This window comes from Trypanosoma melophagium (genome assembly GCF_022059095.1).
Source record: "Trypanosoma melophagium isolate St. Kilda chromosome Unknown ctg8segment0, whole genome shotgun sequence".
NCBI classification, from domain to species: domain Eukaryota; phylum Euglenozoa; class Kinetoplastea; order Trypanosomatida; family Trypanosomatidae; genus Trypanosoma; species Trypanosoma melophagium.
The window spans coordinates 385,001-408,750 of record NW_027125192.1 but is presented as its reverse complement, the minus strand read 5'-3'; the positions used below and the strand labels follow the sequence as shown (position 1 = coordinate 408,750).

At 42.9% G+C, this 23,750-nt stretch overlaps 10 protein-coding genes across 10 annotated transcripts; 1 reads left to right on the top strand and 9 right to left on the bottom strand.

Annotated features, from left to right (window-relative positions):
• Positions 1–20: 20 nt before the first annotated feature.
• On the bottom strand, positions 21–1,471 carry LSM04_007773 (uncharacterized protein; the record flags this gene model as incomplete). The annotated part of the gene is made up of 2 exons (XM_067333303.1): positions 21–709; positions 763–1,471. 2 exons carry the CDS (start codon positions 1,469–1,471, stop codon positions 21–23), a joined length of 1,398 nt encoding a protein of 465 aa, XP_067186146.1.
• A 63-nt stretch (positions 1,472–1,534) lies between these two features.
• On the top strand, positions 1,535–1,810 carry LSM04_006127 (uncharacterized protein; the record flags this gene model as incomplete). The annotated part of the gene is made up of 1 exon (XM_067333302.1): positions 1,535–1,810. The coding sequence occupies one exon, from the start codon at positions 1,535–1,537 to the stop codon at positions 1,808–1,810; it is 276 nt and encodes a 91-aa protein (XP_067186120.1).
• Positions 1,811–1,991: 181 nt separating this feature from the next.
• Positions 1,992–3,181, bottom strand: LSM04_000135 (uncharacterized protein; the record flags this gene model as incomplete). The annotated part of the gene is made up of 2 exons (XM_067333301.1): positions 1,992–2,798; positions 2,870–3,181. 2 exons carry the CDS (start codon positions 3,179–3,181, stop codon positions 1,992–1,994), a joined length of 1,119 nt encoding a protein of 372 aa, XP_067185996.1.
• Positions 3,182–3,207: 26 nt separating this feature from the next.
• On the bottom strand, positions 3,208–4,554 carry LSM04_009754 (uncharacterized protein; the record flags this gene model as incomplete). Its single annotated transcript, XM_067333300.1, has 1 exon — positions 3,208–4,554. One exon carries the CDS (start codon positions 4,552–4,554, stop codon positions 3,208–3,210), a length of 1,347 nt encoding a protein of 448 aa, XP_067186179.1.
• Positions 4,555–4,848: 294 nt separating this feature from the next.
• Positions 4,849–7,344, bottom strand: LSM04_003297 (uncharacterized protein; the record flags this gene model as incomplete). The annotated part of the gene is made up of 2 exons (XM_067333299.1): positions 4,849–5,301; positions 5,659–7,344. 2 exons carry the CDS (start codon positions 7,342–7,344, stop codon positions 4,849–4,851), a joined length of 2,139 nt encoding a protein of 712 aa, XP_067186064.1.
• A 293-nt stretch (positions 7,345–7,637) lies between these two features.
• Positions 7,638–8,945, bottom strand: LSM04_002044 (uncharacterized protein; the record flags this gene model as incomplete). The annotated part of the gene is made up of 1 exon (XM_067333298.1): positions 7,638–8,945. The coding sequence occupies one exon, from the start codon at positions 8,943–8,945 to the stop codon at positions 7,638–7,640; it is 1,308 nt and encodes a 435-aa protein (XP_067186034.1).
• Positions 8,946–9,193: 248 nt separating this feature from the next.
• On the bottom strand, positions 9,194–9,535 carry LSM04_001776 (uncharacterized protein; the record flags this gene model as incomplete). Its single annotated transcript, XM_067333296.1, has 1 exon — positions 9,194–9,535. One exon carries the CDS (start codon positions 9,533–9,535, stop codon positions 9,194–9,196), a length of 342 nt encoding a protein of 113 aa, XP_067186029.1.
• A 727-nt stretch (positions 9,536–10,262) lies between these two features.
• LSM04_003293 (uncharacterized protein) lies at positions 10,263–11,126 on the bottom strand (the record flags this gene model as incomplete). Its single annotated transcript, XM_067333295.1, has 1 exon — positions 10,263–11,126. The coding sequence occupies one exon, from the start codon at positions 11,124–11,126 to the stop codon at positions 10,263–10,265; it is 864 nt and encodes a 287-aa protein (XP_067186063.1).
• Positions 11,127–11,590: 464 nt separating this feature from the next.
• On the bottom strand, positions 11,591–16,528 carry LSM04_002427 (uncharacterized protein; the record flags this gene model as incomplete). Its single annotated transcript, XM_067333294.1, has 1 exon — positions 11,591–16,528. One exon carries the CDS (start codon positions 16,526–16,528, stop codon positions 11,591–11,593), a length of 4,938 nt encoding a protein of 1,645 aa, XP_067186044.1.
• Positions 16,529–18,607: 2,079 nt separating this feature from the next.
• On the bottom strand, positions 18,608–22,321 carry LSM04_005906 (Protein kinase domain; the record flags this gene model as incomplete). Its single annotated transcript, XM_067333293.1, has 1 exon — positions 18,608–22,321. One exon carries the CDS (start codon positions 22,319–22,321, stop codon positions 18,608–18,610), a length of 3,714 nt encoding a protein of 1,237 aa, XP_067186116.1.
• Positions 22,322–23,750: the final 1,429 nt, after the last annotated feature.

Here is a 23,750-nt window from a genome sequence, read left to right as displayed (position 1 = left end):
CCCCGATGCCTTTCTTTCTGCTACACCCTCCCTTTATGTTGCTCCTGTTCCTGCTCCTGAATGGAGGTCACAACGCTCTGCGGCGCGGCCAACGACGATCGCCTGCTCAGCGGCCGCTCCGAGACAGCGGCGCATGTAACACACTGCACTACCTCCAGACCGTCCCGTGTGGACGTGGCAGCACCAGAGCGGGCACCAACCGGACCTTGCAAGGGGGACCTCGTCACAGCAGAATCAGCAAGGAGATCTCCCTCGTCGGCGATTGACAGGCCCCTTCGCGAGCGTTCAACGGACGCAGTATCGTGGGAAAGGGAGCGCTCTCGAACAATGGTGTAGAGGGCTTCATGTGCATTTCCCCACTTCATCTCCCCCGATGCCTTTCTTTCTGCTACACCCTCCCCTTTATGTTGCTCCTGTTCCTGCTCCTGAATGGAGGTCACAACGCTCTGCGGCGCGGCCAACGACGATCGCCTGCTCAGCGGCCGCTCCGAGACAGCGGCGCATGTAACACACTGCACTACCTCCAGACCGTCCCGTGTGGACGTGGCAGCACCAGAGCGGGCACCAACCGGACCTTGCAAGGGGGACCTCGTTACAGCAGAATCAGCAAGGAGATCTCCCTCGTCGGCGATTGACAGGCCCCTTCGCGAGCGTTCAACGGACGCAGTATCGTGGGAAAGGGAGCGCTCTCGAACAATGGTGTAGAGGGCTTCATGTGCATTTCCCCACTTCATCTCCCCGATGCCTTTCTTTCTGCTACACCCTCCCCTTTATGTTGCTCCTGTTCCTGCTCCTGAATGGAGGTCACAACGCTCTGCGGCGCGGCCAACGACGATCGCCTGCTCAGCGGCCGCTCCGAGACAGCGGCGCATGTAACACACTGCACTACCTCCAGACCGTCCCGTGTGGACGTGGCAGCACCAGAGCGGGCACCAACCGGACCTTGCAAGGGGGACCTCGTCACAGCAGAATCAGCAAGGAGATCTCCCTCGTCGGCGATTGACAGGCCCCTTCGCGAGCGTTCAACGGACGCAGTATCGTGGGAAAGGGAGCGCTCTCGAACAATGGTGTAGAGGGCTTCATGTGCATTTCCCCACTTCATCTCCCCCGATGCCTTTCTTTCTGCTACACCCTCCCCTTTATGTTGCTCCTGTTCCTGCTCCTGAATGGAGGTCACAACGCTCTGCGGCGCGGCCAACGACGATCGCCTGCTCAGCGGCCGCTCCGAGACAGCGGCGCATGTAACACACTGCACTACCTCCAGACCGTCCCGTGTGGACGTGGCAGCACCAGAGCGGGCACCAACCGGACCTTGCAAGGGGGACCTCGTCACAGCAGAATCAGCAAGGAGATCTCCCTCGTCGGCGATTGACAGGCCCCTTCGCGAGCGTTCAACGGACGCAGTATCGTGGGAAAGGGAGCGCTCTCGAACAATGGTGTAGAGGGCTTCATGTGCATTTCCCCACTTCATCTCCCCGATGCCTTTCTTTCTGCTACACCCTCCCCTTTATGTTGCTCCTGTTCCTGCTCCTGAATGGAGGTCACAACGCTCTGCGGCGCGGCCAACGACGATCGCCTGCTCAGCGGCCGCTCCGAGACAGCGGCGCATGTAACACACTGCACTACCTCCAGACCGTCCCGTGTGGACGTGGCAGCACCAGAGCGGGCACCAACCGGACCTTGCAAGGGGGACCTCGTCACAGCAGAATCAGCAAGGAGATCTCCCTCGTCGGCGATTGACAGGCCCCTTCGCGAGCGTTCAACGGACGCAGTATCGTGGGAAAGGGAGCGCTCTCGAACAATGGTGTAGAGGGCTTCATGTGCATTTCCCCACTTCATCTCCCCCGATGCCTTTCTTTCTGCTACACCCTCCCCTTTATGTTGCTCCTGTTCCTGCTCCTGAATGGAGGTCACAACGCTCTGCGGCGCGGCCAACGACGATCGCCTGCTCAGCGGCCGCTCCGAGACAGCGGCGCATGTAACACACTGCACTACCTCCAGACCGTCCCGTGTGGACGTGGCAGCACCAGAGCGGGCACCAACCGGACCTTGCAAGGGGACCTCGTTACAGCAGAATCAGCAAGGAGATCTCCCTCGTCGGCGATTGACAGGCCCCTTCGCGAGCGTTCAACGGACGCAGTATCGTGGGAAAGGGAGCGCTCTCGAACAATGGTGTAGAGGGCTTCATGTGCATTTCCCCACTTCATCTCCCCCGATGCCTTTCTTTCTGCTACACCCTCCCCTTTATGTTGCTCCTGTTCCTGCTCCTGAATGGAGGTCACAACGCTCTGCGGCGCGGCCAACGACGATCGCCTGCTCAGCGGCCGCTCCGAGACAGCGGCGCATGTAACACACTGCACTACCTCCAGACCGTCCCGTGTGGACGTGGCAGCACCAGAGCGGGCACCAACCGGACCTTGCAAGGGGAACCTCGTCACAGCAGAATCAGCAAGGAGATCTCCCTCGTCGGCGATTGACAGGCCCCTTCGCGAGCGTTCAACGGACGCAGTATCGTGGGAAAGGGAGCGCTCTCGAACAATGGTGTAGAGGGCTTCATGTGCATTTCCCCACTTCATCTCCCCCGATGCCTTTCTTTCTGCTACACCCTCCCCTTTATGTTGCTCCTGTTCCTGCTCCTGAATGGAGGTCACAACGCTCTGCGGCGCGGCCAACGACGATCGCCTGCTCAGCGGCCGCTCCGAGACAGCGGCGCATGTAACACACTGCACTACCTCCAGACCGTCCCGTGTGGACGTGGCAGCACCAGAGCGGGCACCAACCGGACCTTGCAAGGGGACCTCGTCACAGCAGAATCAGCAAGGAGATCTCCCTCGTCGGCGATTGACAGGCCCCTTCGCGAGCGTTCAACGGACGCAGTATCGTGGGAAAGGGAGCGCTCTCGAACAATGGTGTAGAGGGCTTCATGTGCATTTCCCCACTTCATCTCCCCCGATGCCTTTCTTTCTGCTACACCCTCCCCTTTATGTTGCTCCTGTTCCTGCTCCTGAATGGAGGTCACAACGCTCTGCGGCGCGGCCAACGACGATCGCCTGCTCAGCGGCCGCTCCGAGACAGCGGCGCATGTAACACACTGCACTACCTCCAGACCGTCCCGTGTGGACGTGGCAGCACCAGAGCATAATGTTGATTTCGCCGTGCACGTCTGTACACTATTTGGCATGGGGCAACGGTGACTTGTGTATATACTTACCGGGGACGAACGGAGTAGCGTGGTGCAATACTACTTGTTTTAGTAGCACCACCCGTAGTAGTAATAGCAGGTATTGCTTCCATTCTCCCACATGAGTTCCGAGAATCACCATGATTGCCAAAGCTATAATTCTTTTTGCGTGGTAATGCTGGTTCGACACTCTCAACAATGGATTTCAAACGTGTCATATCTTCTTGAATCTCAATTTGAAGCCGATCAATTATCGGCAGCTGAGAGTCACTGTAAACAGAATTATTAGAAAGTTGCTGTAAAGAAGGTGTTGATATCCCTTTTCCCCTGCTCTGTGTGTTAACCTTGGCTTGCGGATTGCCCAAAGCACACGTAGTACACCTTGTGGTTGCAGGCAACGAAACAATGGCTGGAAGTCCCGAGCCCAGTGTACCTCTGTTGGTTTCAGTAGCAGCATCGCTTTCGCTAGATGATATGGATGGTGCGATTGCAGATAGCAGTGTGTCACTTCTCCGGTCAAGTGGCCGGGAAGAGCTTTGTGGAACGACAAAGACCCGGAACCTCCACCCAGCGTAGCGGGCAGTATCAGATGTCAGCAGCATGTAACTGCCGAAGTCACAATCGTAGTAGAAAACAGCACGTATGGTGTATGACAATGGCGATATCATGCGTGTGAGGTGTTTAATGATGGTGGTACTATCGAATTGGGTGGTGTTACTGTTGGTGTCTTTCTTCCCACTGTTTTCGGTCGTGGCAGCGGAGGGTGGATCACATTCTAGTGTCATAAAACCATTCTCCCCCTCATTCTCATCACCAACTCCGGCAGTGAGTACTATGTGCCACTTTTGTAGCATTGGCGGCCCCGACGCTCTTAGGCCATAAATCATAGCATCCGTACAGCCGCTACCACCCACAGCCCCAATATTATTAACAGCAGCACGGGTCGGTATACCGTCGGGAATTGCCATCTTTTGAGATAGTGTTGAAGCTCTGGGCTCTTTGGCAAATGGATTTCTAAAGAGATACGACCATTTACCAATATGATCTACATCATACGGCGGGGTCGCTGTTGCCGGCATTTCTGCTTGTTTATTCCTTTTCACTTCGTCAGCGCTGCGTTGGTTGTATATAATTCCACGCATGCGAGCAACCAAGTTGCGTGTTTCAGCATCCAACACGGGAGCAGCATACTTCGTCTGACCCACGGAGGATTCATTCAATTTTTTCGTTGGCACACTATTTACCGCATGCCTTGCACCGTGCTCCGGTATATTCACATCTGCTGAAGAGAAATCAGGTCCAGATGAGGGCCTTGAAAGAGGCTGTTGTGACGACGAAGTCCCAGATAATGGCAGACCTATGTCTGCCTGCATTTCTGTGATGATCCCTTCAGTTTGATTAAACTCCTTGTTTGGATATTTTAGTTTGCTTTCCACCCCTAGTACTTGCTTGGTTTCGTGCAATTATACAATCAACATTCCGAAAACAAAAGAAATAGAAAAAATAAGAGAAAAAAGATGTACATGCCCAAGGCAATGCATTAACCCCACATGTATTTACCCCCCAGCCGTCACGCAGTGCCTGACCGTTGGAGTGTATCGAGAAGATAAGCAAAAAGAAAAGGAGACATGAGGGGCTGTCGCACTCATTCATTGCTGACAGAGACACTACTCCCGCTGTCGCTTCACCGCACAATCACCACTCACGACTGTTGTTGCTGACGCCACGCCCCGCTCCGCACACACGCGGCGCCGTCGCAGGAATGCTGTGGTCTTTGCCCACACCGCCTCCACACCCCCACGGTGCCGCCCAAACCCACGCACCGCCAGCCGCAGTCCGTCGTGTGTGGCGCCACGCCAAAAGTCCCCAGCGCCTTCGCTCATGCGCCGCAGCAGCAACTCCCACGCCGCGCGATCTGCACCGCCAGCCGCCATGCGGACATCCGTGAGGATCACGTACACAGGGGACTTTGTCAAATGCATGGTATTCACAATGTGAATATCGCCACGCACAAGCGGCTGCATGAGTTCCAGCATAATAAAAAGACTCGCACACTGCGGCACACCAAATACGACCATTATAACACCACCATCCTCAACATGCTCCACTGCAATTCGCAGCTGAGGTACAAGGAAGTTAAACCATGATGGCACCAGAAGCACAAAAACAAACAAAAAAACAGTATAATTATATTTTTCAATTTCAATTTTGACGAAAAACTCTGCTCGAAAAACGAAACAAAATGAGGATAACAGAAATATTTAAGTATAATAGAATGCCTTACATATGGTGCAAAAGTAATAAAAAAAATGATACGCCCAAAAAAAAAAAATTCTTTTAAAAAACATACGAAAAAGGAAAACATATTCGAACGGCTTAAACAAATGCCGCCTTTTTCATGCCGTAAAATAGGCAAAAAGCAATTACTAGAGCAAGCCTTCTTCTGCTATTGACAGGCCCCTTCGCGAGCGTTCAACGGACGCAGTATCGTGGGAAAGGGAGCGCTCTCGAACAATGGTGTAGAGGGCTTCATGTGCATTTCCCCACTTCATCTCCCCCGATGCCTTTCTTTCTGCTACACCCTCCCCTTTATGTTGCTCCTGTTCCTGCTCCTGAATGGAGGTCACAACGCTCTGCGGCGCGGCCAACGACGATCGCCTGCTCAGCGGCCGCTCCGAGACAGCGGCGCATGTAACACACTGCACTACCTCCAGACCGTCCCGTGTGGACGTGGCAGCACCAGAGCATAATGTTGATTTCGCCGTGCACGTCTGTACACTATTTGGCATGGGGCAACGGTGACTTGTGTATATACTTACCGGGGGACGAACGGAGTAGCGTGGTGCAATACTACTTGTTTTAGTAGCACCACCCGTAGTAGTAATAGCAGGTATTGCTTCCATTCTCCCACATGAGTTCCGAGAATCACCATGATTGCCAAAGCTATAATTCTTTTTGCGTGGTAATGCTGGTTCGACACTCTCAACAATGGATTTCAAACGTGTCATATCTTCTTGAATCTCAATTTGAAGCCGATCAATTATCGGCAGCTGAGAGTCACTGTAAACAGAATTATTAGAAAGTTGCTGTAAAGAAGGTGTTGATATCCCTTTTCCCCTGCTCTGTGTGTTAACCTTGGCTTGCGGATTGCCCAAAGCACACGTAGTACACCTTGTGGTTGCAGGCAACGAAACAATGGCTGGAAGTCCCGAGCCCAGTGTACCTCTGTTGGTTTCAGTAGCAGCATCGCTTTCGCTAGATGATATGGATGGTGCGATTGCAGATAGCAGTGTGTCACTTCTCCGGTCAAGTGGCCGGGAAGAGCTTTGTGGAACGACAAAGACCCGGAACCTCCACCCAGCGTAGCGGGCAGTATCAGATGTCAGCAGCATGTAACTGCCGAAGTCACAATCGTAGTAGAAAACAGCACGTATGGTGTATGACAATGGCGATATCATGCGTGTGAGGTGTTTAATGATGGTGGTACTATCGAATTGGGTGGTGTTACTGTTGGTGTCTTTCTTCCCACTGTTTTCGGTCGTGGCAGCGGAGGGTGGATCACATTCTAGTGTCATAAAACCATTCTCCCCCTCATTCTCATCACCAACTCCGGCAGTGAGTACTATGTGCCACTTTTGTAGCATTGGCGGCCCCGACGCTCTTAGGCCATAAATCATAGCATCCGTACAGCCGCTACCACCCACAGCCCCAATATTATTAACAGCAGCACGGGTCGGTATACCGTCGGGAATTGCCATCTTTTGAGATAGTGTTGAAGCTCTGGGCTCTTTGGCAAATGGATTTCTAAAGAGATACGACCATTTACCAATATGATCTACATCATACGGCGGGGTCGCTGTTGCCGGCATTTCTGCTTGTTTATTCCTTTTCACTTCGTCAGCGCTGCGTTGGTTGTATATAATTCCACGCATGCGAGCAACCAAGTTGCGTGTTTCAGCATCCAACACGGGAGCAGCATACTTCGTCTGACCCACGGAGGATTCATTCAATTTTTTCGTTGGCACACTATTTACCGCATGCCTTGCACCGTGCTCCGGTATATTCACATCTGCTGAAGAGAAATCAGGTCCAGATGAGGGCCTTGAAAGAGGCTGTTGTGACGACGAAGTCCCAGATAATGGCAGACCTATGTCTGCCTGCATTTCTGTGATGATCCCTTCAGTTTGATTAAACTCCTTGTTTGGATATTTTAGTTTGCTTTCCACCCCTAGTACTTGCTTGGTTTCGTGCAATTATACAATCAACATTCCGAAAACAAAAGAAATAGAAAAAATAAGAGAAAAAAGATGTACATGCCCAAGGCAATGCATTAACCCCACATGTATTTACCCCCAGCCGTCACGCAGTGCCTGACCGTTGGAGTGTATCGAGAAGATAAGCAAAAAGAAAAGGAGACATGAGGGGCTGTCGCACTCATTCATTGCTGACAGAGACACTACTCCCGCTGTCGCTTCACCGCACAATCACCACTCACGACTGTTGTTGCTGACGCCACGCCCCGCTCCGCACACACGCGGCGCCGTCGCAGGAATGCTGTGGTCTTTGCCCACACCGCCTCCACACCCCCACGGTGCCGCCCAAACCCACGCACCGCCAGCCGCAGTCCGTCGTGTGTGGCGCCACGCCAAAAGTCCCCAGCGCCTTCGCTCATGCGCCGCAGCAGCAACTCCCACGCCGCGCGATCTGCACCGCCAGCCGCCATGCGGACATCCGTGAGGATCACGTACACAGGGGACTTTGTCAAATGCATGGTATTCACAATGTGAATATCGCCACGCACAAGCGGCTGCATGAGTTCCAGCATAATAAAAAGACTCGCACACTGCGGCACACCAAATACGACCATTATAACACCACCATCCTCAACATGCTCCACTGCAATTCGCAGCTGAGGTACAAGGAAGTTAAACCATGGGGGCAAGTCTAATGGTGAGGGAGAGGAAGAGATATTCTCATTATTATTGCTCTCGCTATTATTTTTATCGGACCTTTCACTTTCACGCTGTCCATGGTCTTGTACTGCACCACCATTAACAAAAAAGAATTTTTTTCCTTTAATAGCCCTTTGCCAATCATCTTCCGTAATGCTTCCCTCAATAAACTTGTAGGAAGACTCTGATGATGACAAAGGTAGCCAAGATTTCTCGAATGCAATACCGCCGCGACTTTCTGGTAGTGAGACGCCAACACCACTCCAGTGTAACTGGGTTACGAGAAATTTGGAAACACCTCCAGGAGCGGAACCAAGGTCAAGAAAAGTTGGAGGAGTTTCTTCTTCGTCTTTCTGTATTTGCTTCACTCCTTGTTCTTGTTGTTGCTTTCTGCGTATGGTTGGGTGGGAGGTAAAGTATTCTGGAGCAGCACTAGTTAAGATACGACTGGCGTGGGTGCAGTACCGATCACACAATTTTGCAACATCAGTTCCAGCAAATGAAGTCGTTGGAGCATTCGTTACGTTGCTGTGATTGCCACTCCCTTTATTCTGTGTCTGTTGCCGTTGTTGATACCAATCATCTAATGCCTTTGAATTCCATCCAGCAATCCTTTCACGCTCAAGCTCACAGAATATGGTTGATGACTCTCGAAGATATTTAGACCAACTGTTAGAGTCGATAACACTCCCATTTAAATATGATGTTTCTGTTTCTTGTGTCGATGATATTGGTGTTTTATTCCCTTTTATAGTATTATTATTCCCAGTGTGGAAATTTGTTTCCTCTCGTACCACCCCCTGATTATCCATGTGATGATTGGGACTATATTTAACCCCACACTAAACCACAGAGAACACTCAACACCAAGCATAAAGAAATGAGGAGTAACAATAATTTTTTTTGAAGAAAAGACATACATGTATTTACTTAGATAAATATCATATCCTCATTCATGCCCATTTCGCGAAAAAAAAAAAACACATCATCGTAACACGTTAACAGTAAAAACGAAAAAACAAAACAAAAAAAACACATGTGTAATATGCAATGGATTATTTCAATTTGCTGCAGGATTCTTCTTATTGTGCTCGATATTATAAATATACAATTTTTTAAGTACTGTATCTGTACATTGTCCAAAGGCTACGTTTTCTTTAAAACAATCTGTTGCCCATCGATCTCCAGCAGCTTTTTGACACTTAACCCCAGCGTCATATTCCTTTTTGCAAAATATTTTCGCAATACCCTCTAAGTATGCACCTTTTTGCTTCTGACATACAAAGTTAATATCATCGTTTACTCGGGACTGTAGACATTGCTCAAGTTCCCGTCGTTGCTGATCATACGTTATGGTAAACTTATCCGCCAGCTCATTAAACTCTTTTGTGTTTCGCGACATTCACCGTTTTGTTTTGTTTTTCTGTTTTTTCCTCCAGTGTGATCGTTTTTTTTTTTTTAAAGAAATGTTGATATAAATCGATAATAAATAAATAAATATTTTCGTTTATGTCCTCCTTTAATTCTTTTTTTGTTTATATGTGCTTTTATCCTTTTACGTTTTACTTTCTGTCTTCCCTCTCCCCTCTCTTTATGTGCCTCCGTTAGTTGTCCTGTCAAATTATTGAACAAAATCAACGCAATATACGTTAAAACTGTAAAGAAAGAGAGATGAAGTTTCTGCCTTCCTCTCTCTTTTGTGCGTGTGTTTTTTTTTTTTTTGTTTTTTGAGTATATGTAAAGAAAGAAAGAGAGAGAAAGAGAGAAGGAGAGAATAGGAACATAAGAAGTAAATAGAAAGGAAAAGAAAGTAATAAAGTGTAATAAATGAGTAAATACAATGTACACTATACGTTAAAAGAAGAATAAAGAAGGGTCAAAAAGGAATTTTTACTACCAAAGAAGATACACGAGAAAAGACCGCCGTTTTCGGCACTTTTCTTTTTATTTTTTTTTTTTGTTGTTGGAGGAGGAGATATTTGTAGTTACACAAGGCCTGAACTTCTCTCTCTCCTTCTTTTTTTCTTCTTTCTTTTTCTTTCTTTCTTTCTTTACGTTTTAAACGAAATTGAAATACGTGATAACACACAACCATAACAAACTTCACACAAACACAAAGAAACAATAGTTTAACGGTGTCGCTCGAGAAACATACGCACCCCCGAGTTTCCAATCATCCGCCCTGACAATAATGCCCGGGCGTGTAGTGCACTTCCCTCGTCCACAAATGAGGCGACCACCCGCTCCACAACGTCCACATCCGATCCTCCACTCATTGGCACTCTTGTGGGAAATGTGTTGCCTGCACCATTCATATCATCACTGTGGTTTTCCGTATTATTATCCGCCACTTCATCTGTATTTATATTTGTATTTCTTGTTTCACCCATTACATCGGCAAGTGTGAGAAATCCCTGTACGCCGCTTAGTGCACGAAGGGCTAATGCCCGCGGGGCCGCCGGTACAAGTCGAGCATCCACCAAACACGCCTCCTTCGCACACTGTACGGTGTGAATTGGGTGATATTGCACCTTCCAACGTCTACCGTAGAGTTTCATATTCTGCAGGCGTTTAAACATCGCTGCGGCGACTTCTTTATTGGCTACTTCAAACGTTAATGTGGCGCCGTCGGTTTCTTCCATGATTTCCGCCTCGGAAATACACTTTTGATGATGTGGTGGTAAGAGATGACGTACGGTTCGGGTGTAAATAGCAGCCATGTTCGTTGGGAGATCGGCGACCACAAAGGAACCATGTAAAACTTCAGCATCTTCTTCCTGTTCACGTGAACGTTTTTCTCTCTTCATCTTCTTTTCTTCTTCATCTTGTGAGGATGGTGGAACAGATTTAGTTGTAGTTGTAGGATTACCATGTTTTTTTTTTCCATTCTTGTCGACATGTCGTTCAGCTACCGTTGGTGTTGCAGCTGCATTTTTACCCGTCTTTTTATCATTGACTTGGCGAGTCCTTACGGCTGATGTTGGAATCGACATGATATCGATGTGTTAAACGAATAACTTTATATATATATATATATATATATATATATATATATATAGATAGATAGATAGATAGATAGATAGATAGATAGATATATTATTTATATGAGTATATATAAATGTTTATGTGTGTTTTTATTTGTTGTTTTTTTTTTTCTTGATTGGCTTCTATTTCACCCTAGCGATTATTTTTTTTTTGTCTCTGGTGTAACGTACCGAACAAAATCCCCCTTCCCTGCTATCGCTACTACAACGTGTCATAATCAGAAATAAACAAGAAAAAAAGAAAAAAATATATAAAATGAAGATAAAATGAAGATAAAATGAAGATAAAATAAAGGCACACATACATATCAGAAGTACATATAAATAGATCGTTATATATATATATATATATATATATATAAAGTAAAAAAAAACTCCCTAAAACAACTTTTCTCTTTTTCTCATATCTATTCTTATCTTTTCCCCTCACGCACCGTTTCATTTCTCTTCTCCTGCTGCAATGCCCAAGATGTTGTCACACACCACTTACAAAGCATATAATTATGAAAAGCCGTGGGACTTACATCTACTAACGTTTGCGGTTGAGATCCGGCCGCCACATTTGTAGTAGTCGAATTAGTATTAGTTGTATTAGTAGTCGCCGTAGTGCCACGTACATCCTGCGATGCCGCATTATTTCCACCGTTAGAAACAACAACAGCAGCAGTACCTCCACCAATATTTCCACTTATCGTCGTTGTGGCAGCATTTGTCGTGTTTGAAAGAAGATTATTGATATTAGAAAGTTTCCCATTCCCACTTGTATGATGATTATAATGAAGGTTGCTGTTATTATTGTAGTTATTGTGGATATCACTTTCATTGAGGGCAAAGAATGGTAAAGTCTCATCTGTGATAAGTGGGAGAACAAGATCCATCGTTCGTCCATCCAATCGCATGTGCCGCATTAAACTAACACACCACACATCCGCTGCTAATCGACACTCTCTGTGCATATTCCAAAAGGCTTGTAATATGGCGCCCATTAAATCTCGCTGTTTCTCACATGATACATGGTGTTCTTCTCGGAATGTGGGATAATGCAAAGATGGACATTGTTGTTGTAATTGTAATTCTTTGTCTTGTTGCTGTTGTCGTTGTCGTTCGTGTATATTACTACTCATGTGTGATGACACATTTTCATGCGTTTCCCTTTCGGTACTTTCACTCCTTAATGGAACTTCATCGTCGCATGTTTCTAAGGCCACACCGACGGCGCCGAGGAAAAAGGGTTTGGTTTGACGTGATATAACGGGGTGTTTATCATTCCCTTTCCTATCGGCCTTTGTTCCTGTATGTTTATAACTATTATTATTATTATTATTATTATTATTATTATTATTATTATTATTATTATTATTATCAGAATCATCGGCGATTTTCGCGCTATGATTCGACACTGTGCCATTCATGCTAAAACTAAGACTACTCGTAGACCGACTGTTATCACTTGTATTACTGCTTCTGGAACTTGTTCTGCTGGAAGTAATTTTACTATTCGGAGAGAAAAGTCGTACGTCAGTAGCAGTATTAGTAGATTCTTTACGAACAGTCATTGATAATTCAGGTGGTTCCTTCCCACTCACAGAAACACCAAAGGAAGATTTACTGTTCTTGTTCAAACTGAAATAAGAAGATTTTCTGTGTAATACATTGTTTTCGGATTTAGTAGCTTGTGTAAGCCGCACAATAGACTCCTCTGCACACTCATTATATTCTAACAAAATATCAAGAAACTCTCGTCTACACGGACGCACCGCACAAGAAAAAGTAGCACTACTATGTTGTGTTTGTATTAGTGATTGTTGTTGTTGTTGTTGTTGTTGAGAAAGAGTGGATTGTACTAATGATGAGAGTCCACCACCAACCGTCTGTTCTAATAACGCACTATGAAACCACTTATCTTGCAGTAATTCCTCTGCAGTTGGGCGTTGTGTGGGATCTGCACAAACACAACGCCGCACAAAGGCCGCAAACTTCAACGACCACGGATTTCGTCGTAATCGCGGTAGTGGACGTTGATGCAATTTCATCCACCACGGACACCCGCCCTCCGCTAACTGTATAGCCAACATCCCAACCATCCAAATATCACATGCGGGGGTGAGGAAAGATCGGGGATTGCGTGTATTACAGATTTGGCGAAATGGCGGTTGTACATGTATGTTTTCCATTACTGGAGAAGTGGGAGATTCATTCGTTTTCGTATTATGTATCATGGAATCTACAAACTTATTATTACTATTATTATTATTATTATTATTATTATTATTATTATTATTATTATTATTATTATTATTATTATTATTACTATTATTATTATTATTATTATTATTATTATTATTATTATTATTATTATTATTATTATTATTATTATCTGTACAATTCTCAGGCGTGATACACTCTGGTGGTGGTACATATTCGAGTTCCTCCACTTTAAAGATATGTAATTCCTTCACATGTTCTACCGCACTAGATGTTTCTGCTCCACTTAAACAAAGTGGATTGAACATTTTTGTTCTCGTGTTTGCACTTGTTGTTGTTGTTGTTGTTGTGATTTTTTCATTATTATCACATGTGGGAATACATGTGGATACAACTTCCCTAGTGGACTGTTTTGTTTTCTTTTTCTTTTTCTCCTTCCTCCTCTCGCAGGCGAGGGAGGAAATAAGTGCCTCTTCCACCTGTTCATAGTACCCATCCGCAAGCACAACGTGTTTTAGCCACTCTAACGAATTAAATTGATCTATAGAACCAAGACAAAGTCCTTCTAATGTTTTTGATTTTGTTTTCGCTGTTGTTGCTGTTGTTGTTGTTGCTGCCAATGCTGCAGTACTACTACTACCGCCAGCCATACCGCCACTATTTATTCCTGTTCTTTTCGCTACCATTTCAGTTTCACTGATCTCACTTACAACAATTCCACCAACCATACCACTAATACCAAGACCCATAGTACTGTTATTACTATCATCATCATCATCCTCATTATCACTATTGTTTTCACTTCGGCTTTTGCCAATATGTATATCTTTTACATCAGTTGAATTGGCAAATTTAGTTCCACCACCAATATTCATAGATGCCACCGCAGCCGCTGCCTGTTTACTTGATAAAGAAGATAAAGCTTCCATTACATATGATGTAACAAAAACATTGGTTGCCTTAACACTTCCATGTACTCTCCCTTGACGGTGTAGAGCTGCTAAGTGTTGAAGAACGGCATAAATAACATTACGAATAGCAGTTTCACGTAATAAGTATGAAGGATGACTTGATTCAATCCAATCATTAAATACATCCTCTACACTACCTTGTTGAACTAATGGCATTGACATGGCAATAGCAAATAATGAAGTTTTCGAATAGGGAACTCCTATCGGTGATGGACTAATTCTACCCATACCACCACCACCACATTCTCTTGAAACATTAAGATCAATTGGAGGACTATCTTTAATACGATTTATACTTCGACTAGAAACCGGCTCTTCAGAGGCATTCTTTTTGGTCTCCGCCATAGCATTAGATATACCACCTAAACGTGTAGTATTGTTAAAAGCATTAGAGAGGGATTTGAAATTTGGTGAAGCTATAAATTTACTGTGATTAGAAGGTTGAGTATCTGCTGGTGTTGTACTTGATAATGTCATACCTTTATGTGGTAGTTTGTTCTCTCCAAGAGAACACTGTAATGCAGAAGAAGAAGGGGCCGTTGGTGCCGTACATCGCTGCTCCCCCAGAGGCATTGGAGATAAGGATGTAGATAAACTAGGAATATCATGAATATCAGGAGATAATGGAAATACAGCAATACCCATAATAGGCAATCGCCAAGCGATCGCACTATTACGCTTCTCATCCTCTTCCATATGATCACGAAAAGGAGAATTGCTACCGGATAAGTTTTTCTTTGTAGTTGCCGTATTAGGCATCTTTTTATCACTAAAAGAAGTTGTTATCACTTCATCATTACCTAATTCGGGTTCTAACAGAGGACTTGCAGAACGTTGTAATGGACTATTCTCTTTAGTAGTTATTAATTCATTCTCTGTCTTTATTATTATTCTACGACGGCGACCTGCATCTGGGCTAAGAAGATCTTCCACACTCTCTGTCTCTTCCATTGGTCTAATAGCATCAGATGAGGAGAGAAAATATCCTTTTGTATCATCTTCAGTATCCTCACCCATCATCTCTGCCACTTGTTCCCCAAACGATGAAGGGAGTAATTCCTTTTCAAGTTTCTTCTGTATATGACGAAAGAAATCCTTGGTAAGATACTGTTCTACATTATCGTTGTCCTCACGTAATAGATGTGTAACACCACTATTATTATTATTATTATTATTATTATTATTATTATTATTATTATTATTATTATGGTGCTGTTGTTCCTTTTCGCTATTTTCTGTTTGAAACGGTAATGTTGTATCGTCTCCAGACATCTTATTTACATCCACGTGCACTGTATGCAGATTCTTCTCATCTCCTGCCGTATCTCCACAAGCCTCGGATAACGGTAATTGAAGAGGCGTGGTAGAAACACTAGATGTAGGAAGAGTAGGAGGCAGAGGAGACGATAATGATAATATGGATGTTGTTGATGAAGATAAGGATAAAGAAGATGCAGAAGATGTACGTAGCATAGCAAGCGTTTTCACTTTTTCTAACATGGCTCGATCTACAAAAAAAACCCGCACGGCACAAATAGAATTACTCCCTACGATCTTTCCACATATAATTTTACTTCCATGACGAATATTCCTATGCACCTCCATCTCCGTTGGATTCCCTAATAATGTTGGATTATTAAATTGCCCCATTAATTGCTGAATAGCGGAAGAAGTGTGTGAAACGGCAAACTGCACTGGTGACGGTGAGAAGTGTGTATTAATATGTGCAGATCTTTGCGAAAGTCCAGGCAGAGAAGCGGCCGGCCGTTGTTGTTCTTCTGTGCGGCATAAATTCATCTGCGAGGGTTTTCCACCCAACGCACTGAATTTGAAGAGCGACTGCGGCTGAACACCGGTAAAGGGTTCATCATATAAACAACAGGAAAACCCGCCGCCGGTGGAAATTTCTGGTAATATAGTGCGACGCAGGACCTTTTCACATGCTAGTGGAAGTAATAACGGTCTTGGGCTTTTGGGTGAATATAATAATACATTGGCATCATTCACTTCTTTGGGTTTTGTTTTGCTTTTATATTCTTTGTGTTGGCGTTTTGTTGGGGATCGGGTTTTCTGTGATTTTGACTGCCCTTTCCGCTTTAACTTCCCTGATTTCGCCTTGGGTTGTTGTGTGCGTGTTCCCACAGTGCGGGATGGCATACGCTCACTAATAAACATAGATAGATAGATGAAGAGAAGATAAAGAAAGAAATAAAAAGATTAATTAATTCATAAGATATATATATATATATATATATATATAGAGAGAGAGAGAGAGATAAATATATAAGAATATGAAATAACTATCTCACGGATTCGATTCGCTTCTCATGAAGCCTCAATACTACGTTTTTTTTTTTTTACTTTTCGAAAAAAAAAAATAAAAAAAAAAGAGAATTCTCCTTCCTTTCTTCATGCTTCTCAGTTATCTATACATATGTATACATTTATTTATCTGTTTCTTTGTTTCATCTATAGACTAGTGCGTTTGTTGTACCCACCAAATAATAAGAAAGAAAAGAAGAAAAATAAGCGGAAATCAAATCCAAGCAGCAATTCAAAGTCATAGAATCAATAATCACAATACATAAATTAAGAACGAAAAAAAAAAACACCATTACTTTTGGGTATATACTCTTCATAGGTGAGCTATAATAGAAACCCACGGGAAAAGCCAAAAGAATATCACCTCATTTAACAGAAGAAACGCAAACCAACCAAATAACCAGAGAAGAAAAAAGAAAATGAAAAAGAAAAACATAAGTGTCCTTCAGCACATCACTGCCACAACAAATATTTAATCCATAAAGACTTCTGTTCCTCTCATCCTGTTTTCACTGTTTCTTTCTTTTTTGTTTTCTCTTCTTCCTTTTTTTTCTTCCTCTTTCTTCTCTCTTTACATTTTGTTTCTATGACCCTTTTGTTTGTTTTTTCACTTATGGGTTTTCTTTTGTTGTTTCATTTCGTTCTCGTTTTCATCTCTTCAGATAAACAGAGAGATATCTGCAGACAACAGAACGGTAAATAGACACAGAGAGAGAGAGAGAGAAAGAGAAAGAAAGACTTATATTTGTCTCATCAAGACATTCAATTTCATTCTTTCATTTTATTACACGTCTCCTCTGTTATTTTATCCACCAGTGTCAAATATACATATAAATATATATATATATATACGTATATATACCATTAACTCACAGTCCCATTCCCCTTTTTTTCCTCCACAAAACAAATAAACATACATACACAAAGAGACACATACAGAGAAACAGCGAGGGATTTCACATTTTTCTTCTTTTTTTATTTTTTTTTCTCTCATTCTCCTTCTCTTCTTTTCGGTTTCTTTAAACTGCTCGACTGAATTATGGTACATGACAAAAATATAAATGCTGAGTCTTATTAAACACAACAAAAGAAAAAAAAACAAAAACTGAGTTCTATGCTGACATAGGAACGGAAAAAATGAGGAAAAAACAAGGAAAGAAAACACACACGCATAGAAGAAAAAGAAAAAAAGAAGGAAGAGCGAACTGAAGAAGAAAGAAACCACTTATTGAGATATAAACATAAACATAAACATCAAAACGAAAATAAAACTGAGAATGGTCGGTTTAAATAAGGGAGAAAGATAGAGAGAAAAAAAAAGAAAGGAAGAAAAAAAGGGTTAGAGTCACACAAGCCACAGAAAGAAGGGAGCGCAAAAAAAAAAAAAACATACAAAAGAGAGAACGAAAAAAAGAGAAAAATAAAGATAGACACACATATATACACGCAACTGTGAAGACATACAAAAAGTATGAGAAAGGCAAAAGAACCCCCAAAAAAAAACTAAACAAAAAAAACTCCGAATAAAGAAGAAAGCAAAAAAGAAAAAAGAAAAAAAGAAAATGTACTCGTTTATTCTTCACATATACATTTTCTTTTTTTGCCTCTTTTCTTCCCATTTGAGGAATGGACTATTTTTTTTCTTTTTTGTACTCTTCTGTATATTTGCTATTCAGCAATATTCTTCTTCTCTTTTCCATTATTTCTTCTTTTTGTTTTTGTTTTTGTTTTTCTTTCTTCCAACTTAACTTCTCATATAGTAAGAATCACTAATAAGGGTGAGGAATTAGTTAAACATGATCTATCCGAATTCCCCCCACCCCTCTCTCTTCTTCAGACTGGTGTGAATAAAACCAAACATATACACAGAGAAAGAATCAATTAAACAAAGGCTATTTTCTCCCTTTCTCGTTCTTTATGTTTTTTTTCTCTTTATTCAGACATCACTGTTTTAAACATACGTGTAAAGGGATCATCATCATCTTCAACTTCTCCTTCCACTTCTTTCTCTTCACTTTCCTCTCGGTCCTTCTTATTCTTCCCTAGACTTTTAAACATATGAGTAGGTTTTGCATTTCCCTTCTCCACACCTATTGTTTTCCCCATGGTAGTAGTAGTAGTAGTAGTAGTAGTAGTAACATCATCGCGTTTTAAAACTTGTGCAACAGCAATTTGTGCTAACAACTCTGTAGCCATTGGTGTCGTTGTCGGTGGGGATTTTGTTACCGGTGATAATGTCTGTACTACTGGTGATACAGCAACATGTTTAGGATTATCCTTTTCATGTTTTATTGCTTGTGTCATGGGTGTTGTTCTGCTAGGAGTCATAGTTGGTGTTGTTGTGGTTGTTGTATACAACTCCCGATTTCCTCCTCCCTTTTCACCAAACATCGCAGGCGTTAATGCAACAGAGTTTGGGGTATCAAGGTTATGCGAAGTTAAATACGATGTGGTACGTCTTTTCTGTTGTGTGGTGTAAATACTATCCTCACGACTAATACTATCTTGTGTCGATCGATTACTGTTTCTAAAGTGAAAGGGATCATTATACCGTTGGGTTGTATTTGTACACTCATGCCCTTGTGTAGATGTTCTTTGTTGTGATTGTTGTTGTTGTTGTGTGGATTGACTTGCCGATGTTGTATAATGAAATGCCTTTCCAGAAAAATGCAATTCATCCTCTGGCATTGGCACTAATCCTAATTTCTCTGCCAATCGCGTGACTCGACGAAGCCAGGGATGTTGAAGGGCCTCTGAAACAGAACTTCGCACTTCCGGATCGGGTTCTAATAACGATTGAACAAATGAAATGGCATCATTGCTAATATGTTTCCAATGCTCACTATTACACTTGGGTGTACATCGCTGTTGTTGTTGGGCCATACTCGCCCGTGAGGCGCCGTTAAATGGGAAACAACCACTTAAGAGAACATAGGCCACAATGCCAATAGCGTAGGAGTCTAATTTTCTCGCCAATCGCACTGGTGTGGGTTTACGCTCCCAGCCATATGAGACAATCCAACGCAGCATCTCTGGTGGAAGATATTTGTCTGTTCCACACGGTGTTAGAAATAACATGGAATCACCATCTTCTAATGGTTCCTCACGGTGGGAACGTTGACGTCCATCGGTGTTCTCTGCAGAACACATGGGTTGAATAACATCGGAGATTTGTGTATTATGGGAAATGGGTATATCAGGCACAGTTGTGGGATTTAATCCCTCCTCTGCTGGACGACTGTTAATATCTCGCATGGAGGTTACATCTACTTCCGCACTTAATAAGAAATCTTGATGTGTAGCATAAATCTCTGTTAACATATCACGTGAAATACTAACAGCTCCCGTCTCACTTTCGCCTGTTGTGAAAGGAACATCTCCTGTAGAGAATAGTACATCCATCGGCACTCGTGCTAACTCTTCACTATTACCTCCATTACCTTCTTCCATAGAGGCAGGCATATCATTTCCATTTCCATTATTACTATTACTATTATTATTGTTGTTGGTAGTAGCATTAGTATTTGCATTCGTCTCGGTTGCCTCATTAACAAGAGGGGCATAGTCTAATGAAGAGCATGATGACGAAGAAGAAAATGATGATGAGGGAGATGAAGATAATGATGATGATGCGATGGAGGAGGCTGATGTGACTGATGGTGTATTACTTGTACTAGAAGCACAGGAACTGCTCTCACTATCCACAGAAACAAATATATTTACAGCAGATGGCATTGGTGTTGGCATACCACCACCACGAATTCCACGATTGCTAATACTACTACTTCTCTGCAGTCCTGATCGTTGTAAATTTCCCTCTTGTGTATTGCGGCCACGGTATTTATCCGGCCTTCGTGCTGTTCGCCGTGCAAGTCCAAAATCAATGAGCGTAACTTTAAGTAATTGATCAAGTTCTTCTGGTCTCTTTCGGTATGAAAAGGTTCCCCATGTAGAAGAGGAATGAGTATACGGTTTATTGGCATCCCCTCTGTTCTTTCTATATTGCTTTGATGATGATGATGATGATGTTTTTTTTTCTTTTGTTTCTCCTTCTTCTTCTCCTTCATCTTCCTCTTCTTCTTGTGTATTGTATGTTTCTGGTTCTCTGTTATTTGCGGTTCTCTGTGTTTCTTCCACAATATCTTCACCAAGAACCTGACGAATTTGATTTCGTGAGATATCTAAACGAGAGAGTAGCACATTTTCCAGTTTAATATCACGATGAATAAGACCCTCACACTGTTGTAAGTAATTCACTGTTCCCACTAATTGATAGAGAATCAACGCCACACGTATCTCTGATGGACTACCATACATTTGCAAATAACGCCGAGTATCTAAACATCCTTTTCCCATATTCATCACAATTACAAACTCATCCGGTGTACGTAGAGCCTCTACAAACTGTGAACATGAATTATGGTGTAATCTGCGAATTGTGGATATTTCCCGTTCAATCTCAACAAGTTCACGATGCATGGCCTCCTCTTCCTCTAAACCACTACGACCATACATCGCAGGATCAACAACAACACCAGCAGCAGCCGTTGCAGAAGCCGTCAGAGCCGCAATATCTCCATTTGACGATTGAAATCTTGATGCCTTTACTGCACTATTTGTTGCTATTCCTATTCTTCCTGTTATACCTGCAAGTTTCTCCGTATTGTACTTCTCCTTCTTCTCCCCATCAAGGGCGATGGAATTCGTGGATACACCCAACGGTTTGCGCCAACGACGTCGCGGAATCACTTTAATCGCATAGAAAGTATCACTCGGGGCCCCGCGGAATATTGGCATCGCGCGGAACACGCGAGAAAAGGCCCCATCGCCCACAAAATCGGCCTCCGGGTGAAATACATATGAGTCCTGCAGACACTCCACGCGCCGGCACTGATGGGCGGGGCGGAGAATAGATGGAAGTGCCACTTTTTCTTTATTGTTAGCCGCAATACCTCTACGCACACTCGTCTGACTTACATCTCTGCTTTTGCTTCTGCTGCTATTGGTTCTTCCTTCCTTCTTCTTCCTTACGTTACTACTTCTATTATTGTTGTTATTATTATTACGACGACCAGTTTGAAGATTCAGTGTGATGGCGGGTAATGCCGGCACAGACGCAGCCCGCCGGCGTGATCGCTCTCGTAATAGTGAATAACGAGATCGTCCACTATTGCGATATGGCCGCAATTGTGTACTGTAGAAATCCCGCTCTGTGTTCAGTAGTTGTGTGAGCCACACATCGCCGTCCGTTTCACGCAGTGCCATCTGCACCGCATCACGGTGTTCCGCAGTCGCCTCACCCCGCACAAACACAAGTAACTTTGGATTGCGCACTGCAATAACGGTGCGTGGCGGTTTACGTAATCCCCCATCATCTACATTATGACTATGATGATGATGATGGTGAGAAGAGGGAGAAGAAGGAGAATGAGATGAGACTTTCTGCAGTGGCGCCGTGTGTGATCGTTGTCGTCTCGGTACTATTGTTGCTTTTGTTGTTGTTGTTGCTAATGTTGTTGAGATTGGTGTTAATGTTTTTGTTGTTGTTGTTGAAATCGTGCGAGTTTCACGTCGGGTGCGCCACCACCGCATGCGGTCCACCACAACCGCATCAACACTACGGACAGCCGCCAATCCAGACAGCATGAATGGTATATATAAATAAGAGAAAGAACAAGAACAATAATAAAACAAAGAAAAATGGATTTTGTCTTTTTTCTTTTTTCTACTCCTTTATTCGTATTCTTTTTTTTCTTACTTTCTTTTTGTGTGTGGGTGTGGGTGTATTGTACACCCTTTTCTTTGTTTCAAAATAAAAGAAAAAGAAGGAAAAACTCCTTTTTACTACTACCAGTACTGAAATAAAAGAGAGAGAGTTAGATGAATGATAGTATTAATCGAGATAAACACATGTAAATATGGAAAAACCATAGAAATCATAAAACCAAATAAAAACAAATAAATAAGGCAAAAAGAAAAAGAAAGAGAAAAAAAAGGGCCAAATTTCCAAAAGAAAACACCCACATAATAATAATAATAAATAATAATAAATAATAATAAATAATAATAAATAATAATAAATAATAAAAGAAAGGAATTGTAAAGGGTTTTTTTTAAAACACATAGGGAAAATATTTGCTAAACGTCTCGGGTAATCAATTTATTATATTTTTATTCTTTCAGCAAGAGTCAAAAAGCAGCCAATATCTCGAAATCATATATATATATATATATATATATATACTCTATTTTAAGTATTCCTTGTTCTTCCTACATTTTCGTTTTATCATTACTATTTTTTTTTCATTACCTCTCTTATCTGCATTTCTCTTGTGTAAATCTCCAATTATTCACCAGTCAGGAGTGTCGATCAACTCAACTCTACTTTTCGCTCTGACTACGGTGTGGTTAGTGATAATTCGTCCTCTCCCTTTTTCTTTTTTACACTCATTTCCTGCATTTTAATCGTTGAACATGTAGACACTTCTCTTAACTAAGATTATTATTGTTATTATTTCCACAGTTCACTTTTTCTTTTTTTTCCTTTTCGTTACTTACTTATAGTATTAATTTCCGGAGAAATTCAACGAAAGTACGTCTTCCTCTATCTTGTACGTACATTACTTTCCCTTTCTTTCTCCTCGTTAATCGTATTGTTGTAGTTATCATCGTTCGAAATAATTACTCTTTTCTACTGATTACTTGTGTACGTATTTTCCTCTCACCAACTTTCCTTCTTTCTATTCTTTACTCTTATTGTTAATTACTCTTCATATTCGTCTTTTTTCGCATTCTTCTTTTTTACTGTTTCTTCTTACTGTTTGGATTCCATTATATAATATATAAGTAATTGCGTATCGAGTAATTTCCTTCTTCCTTTCTCTCATTATTATTTGTGCTTCACATCTAATCCCGTCTGACTCTTTTAAAAACACACACAGAGAGTGCTATTCGCAGTAACCATACATTCATATATATATATATATATATATATATATATATATAGAGAGAGAGAGAGAGAGTGTGTGTGTGTGTGTGTGTGTGGAAAGCAATAAAAAGAACATAAAAAAAAAAC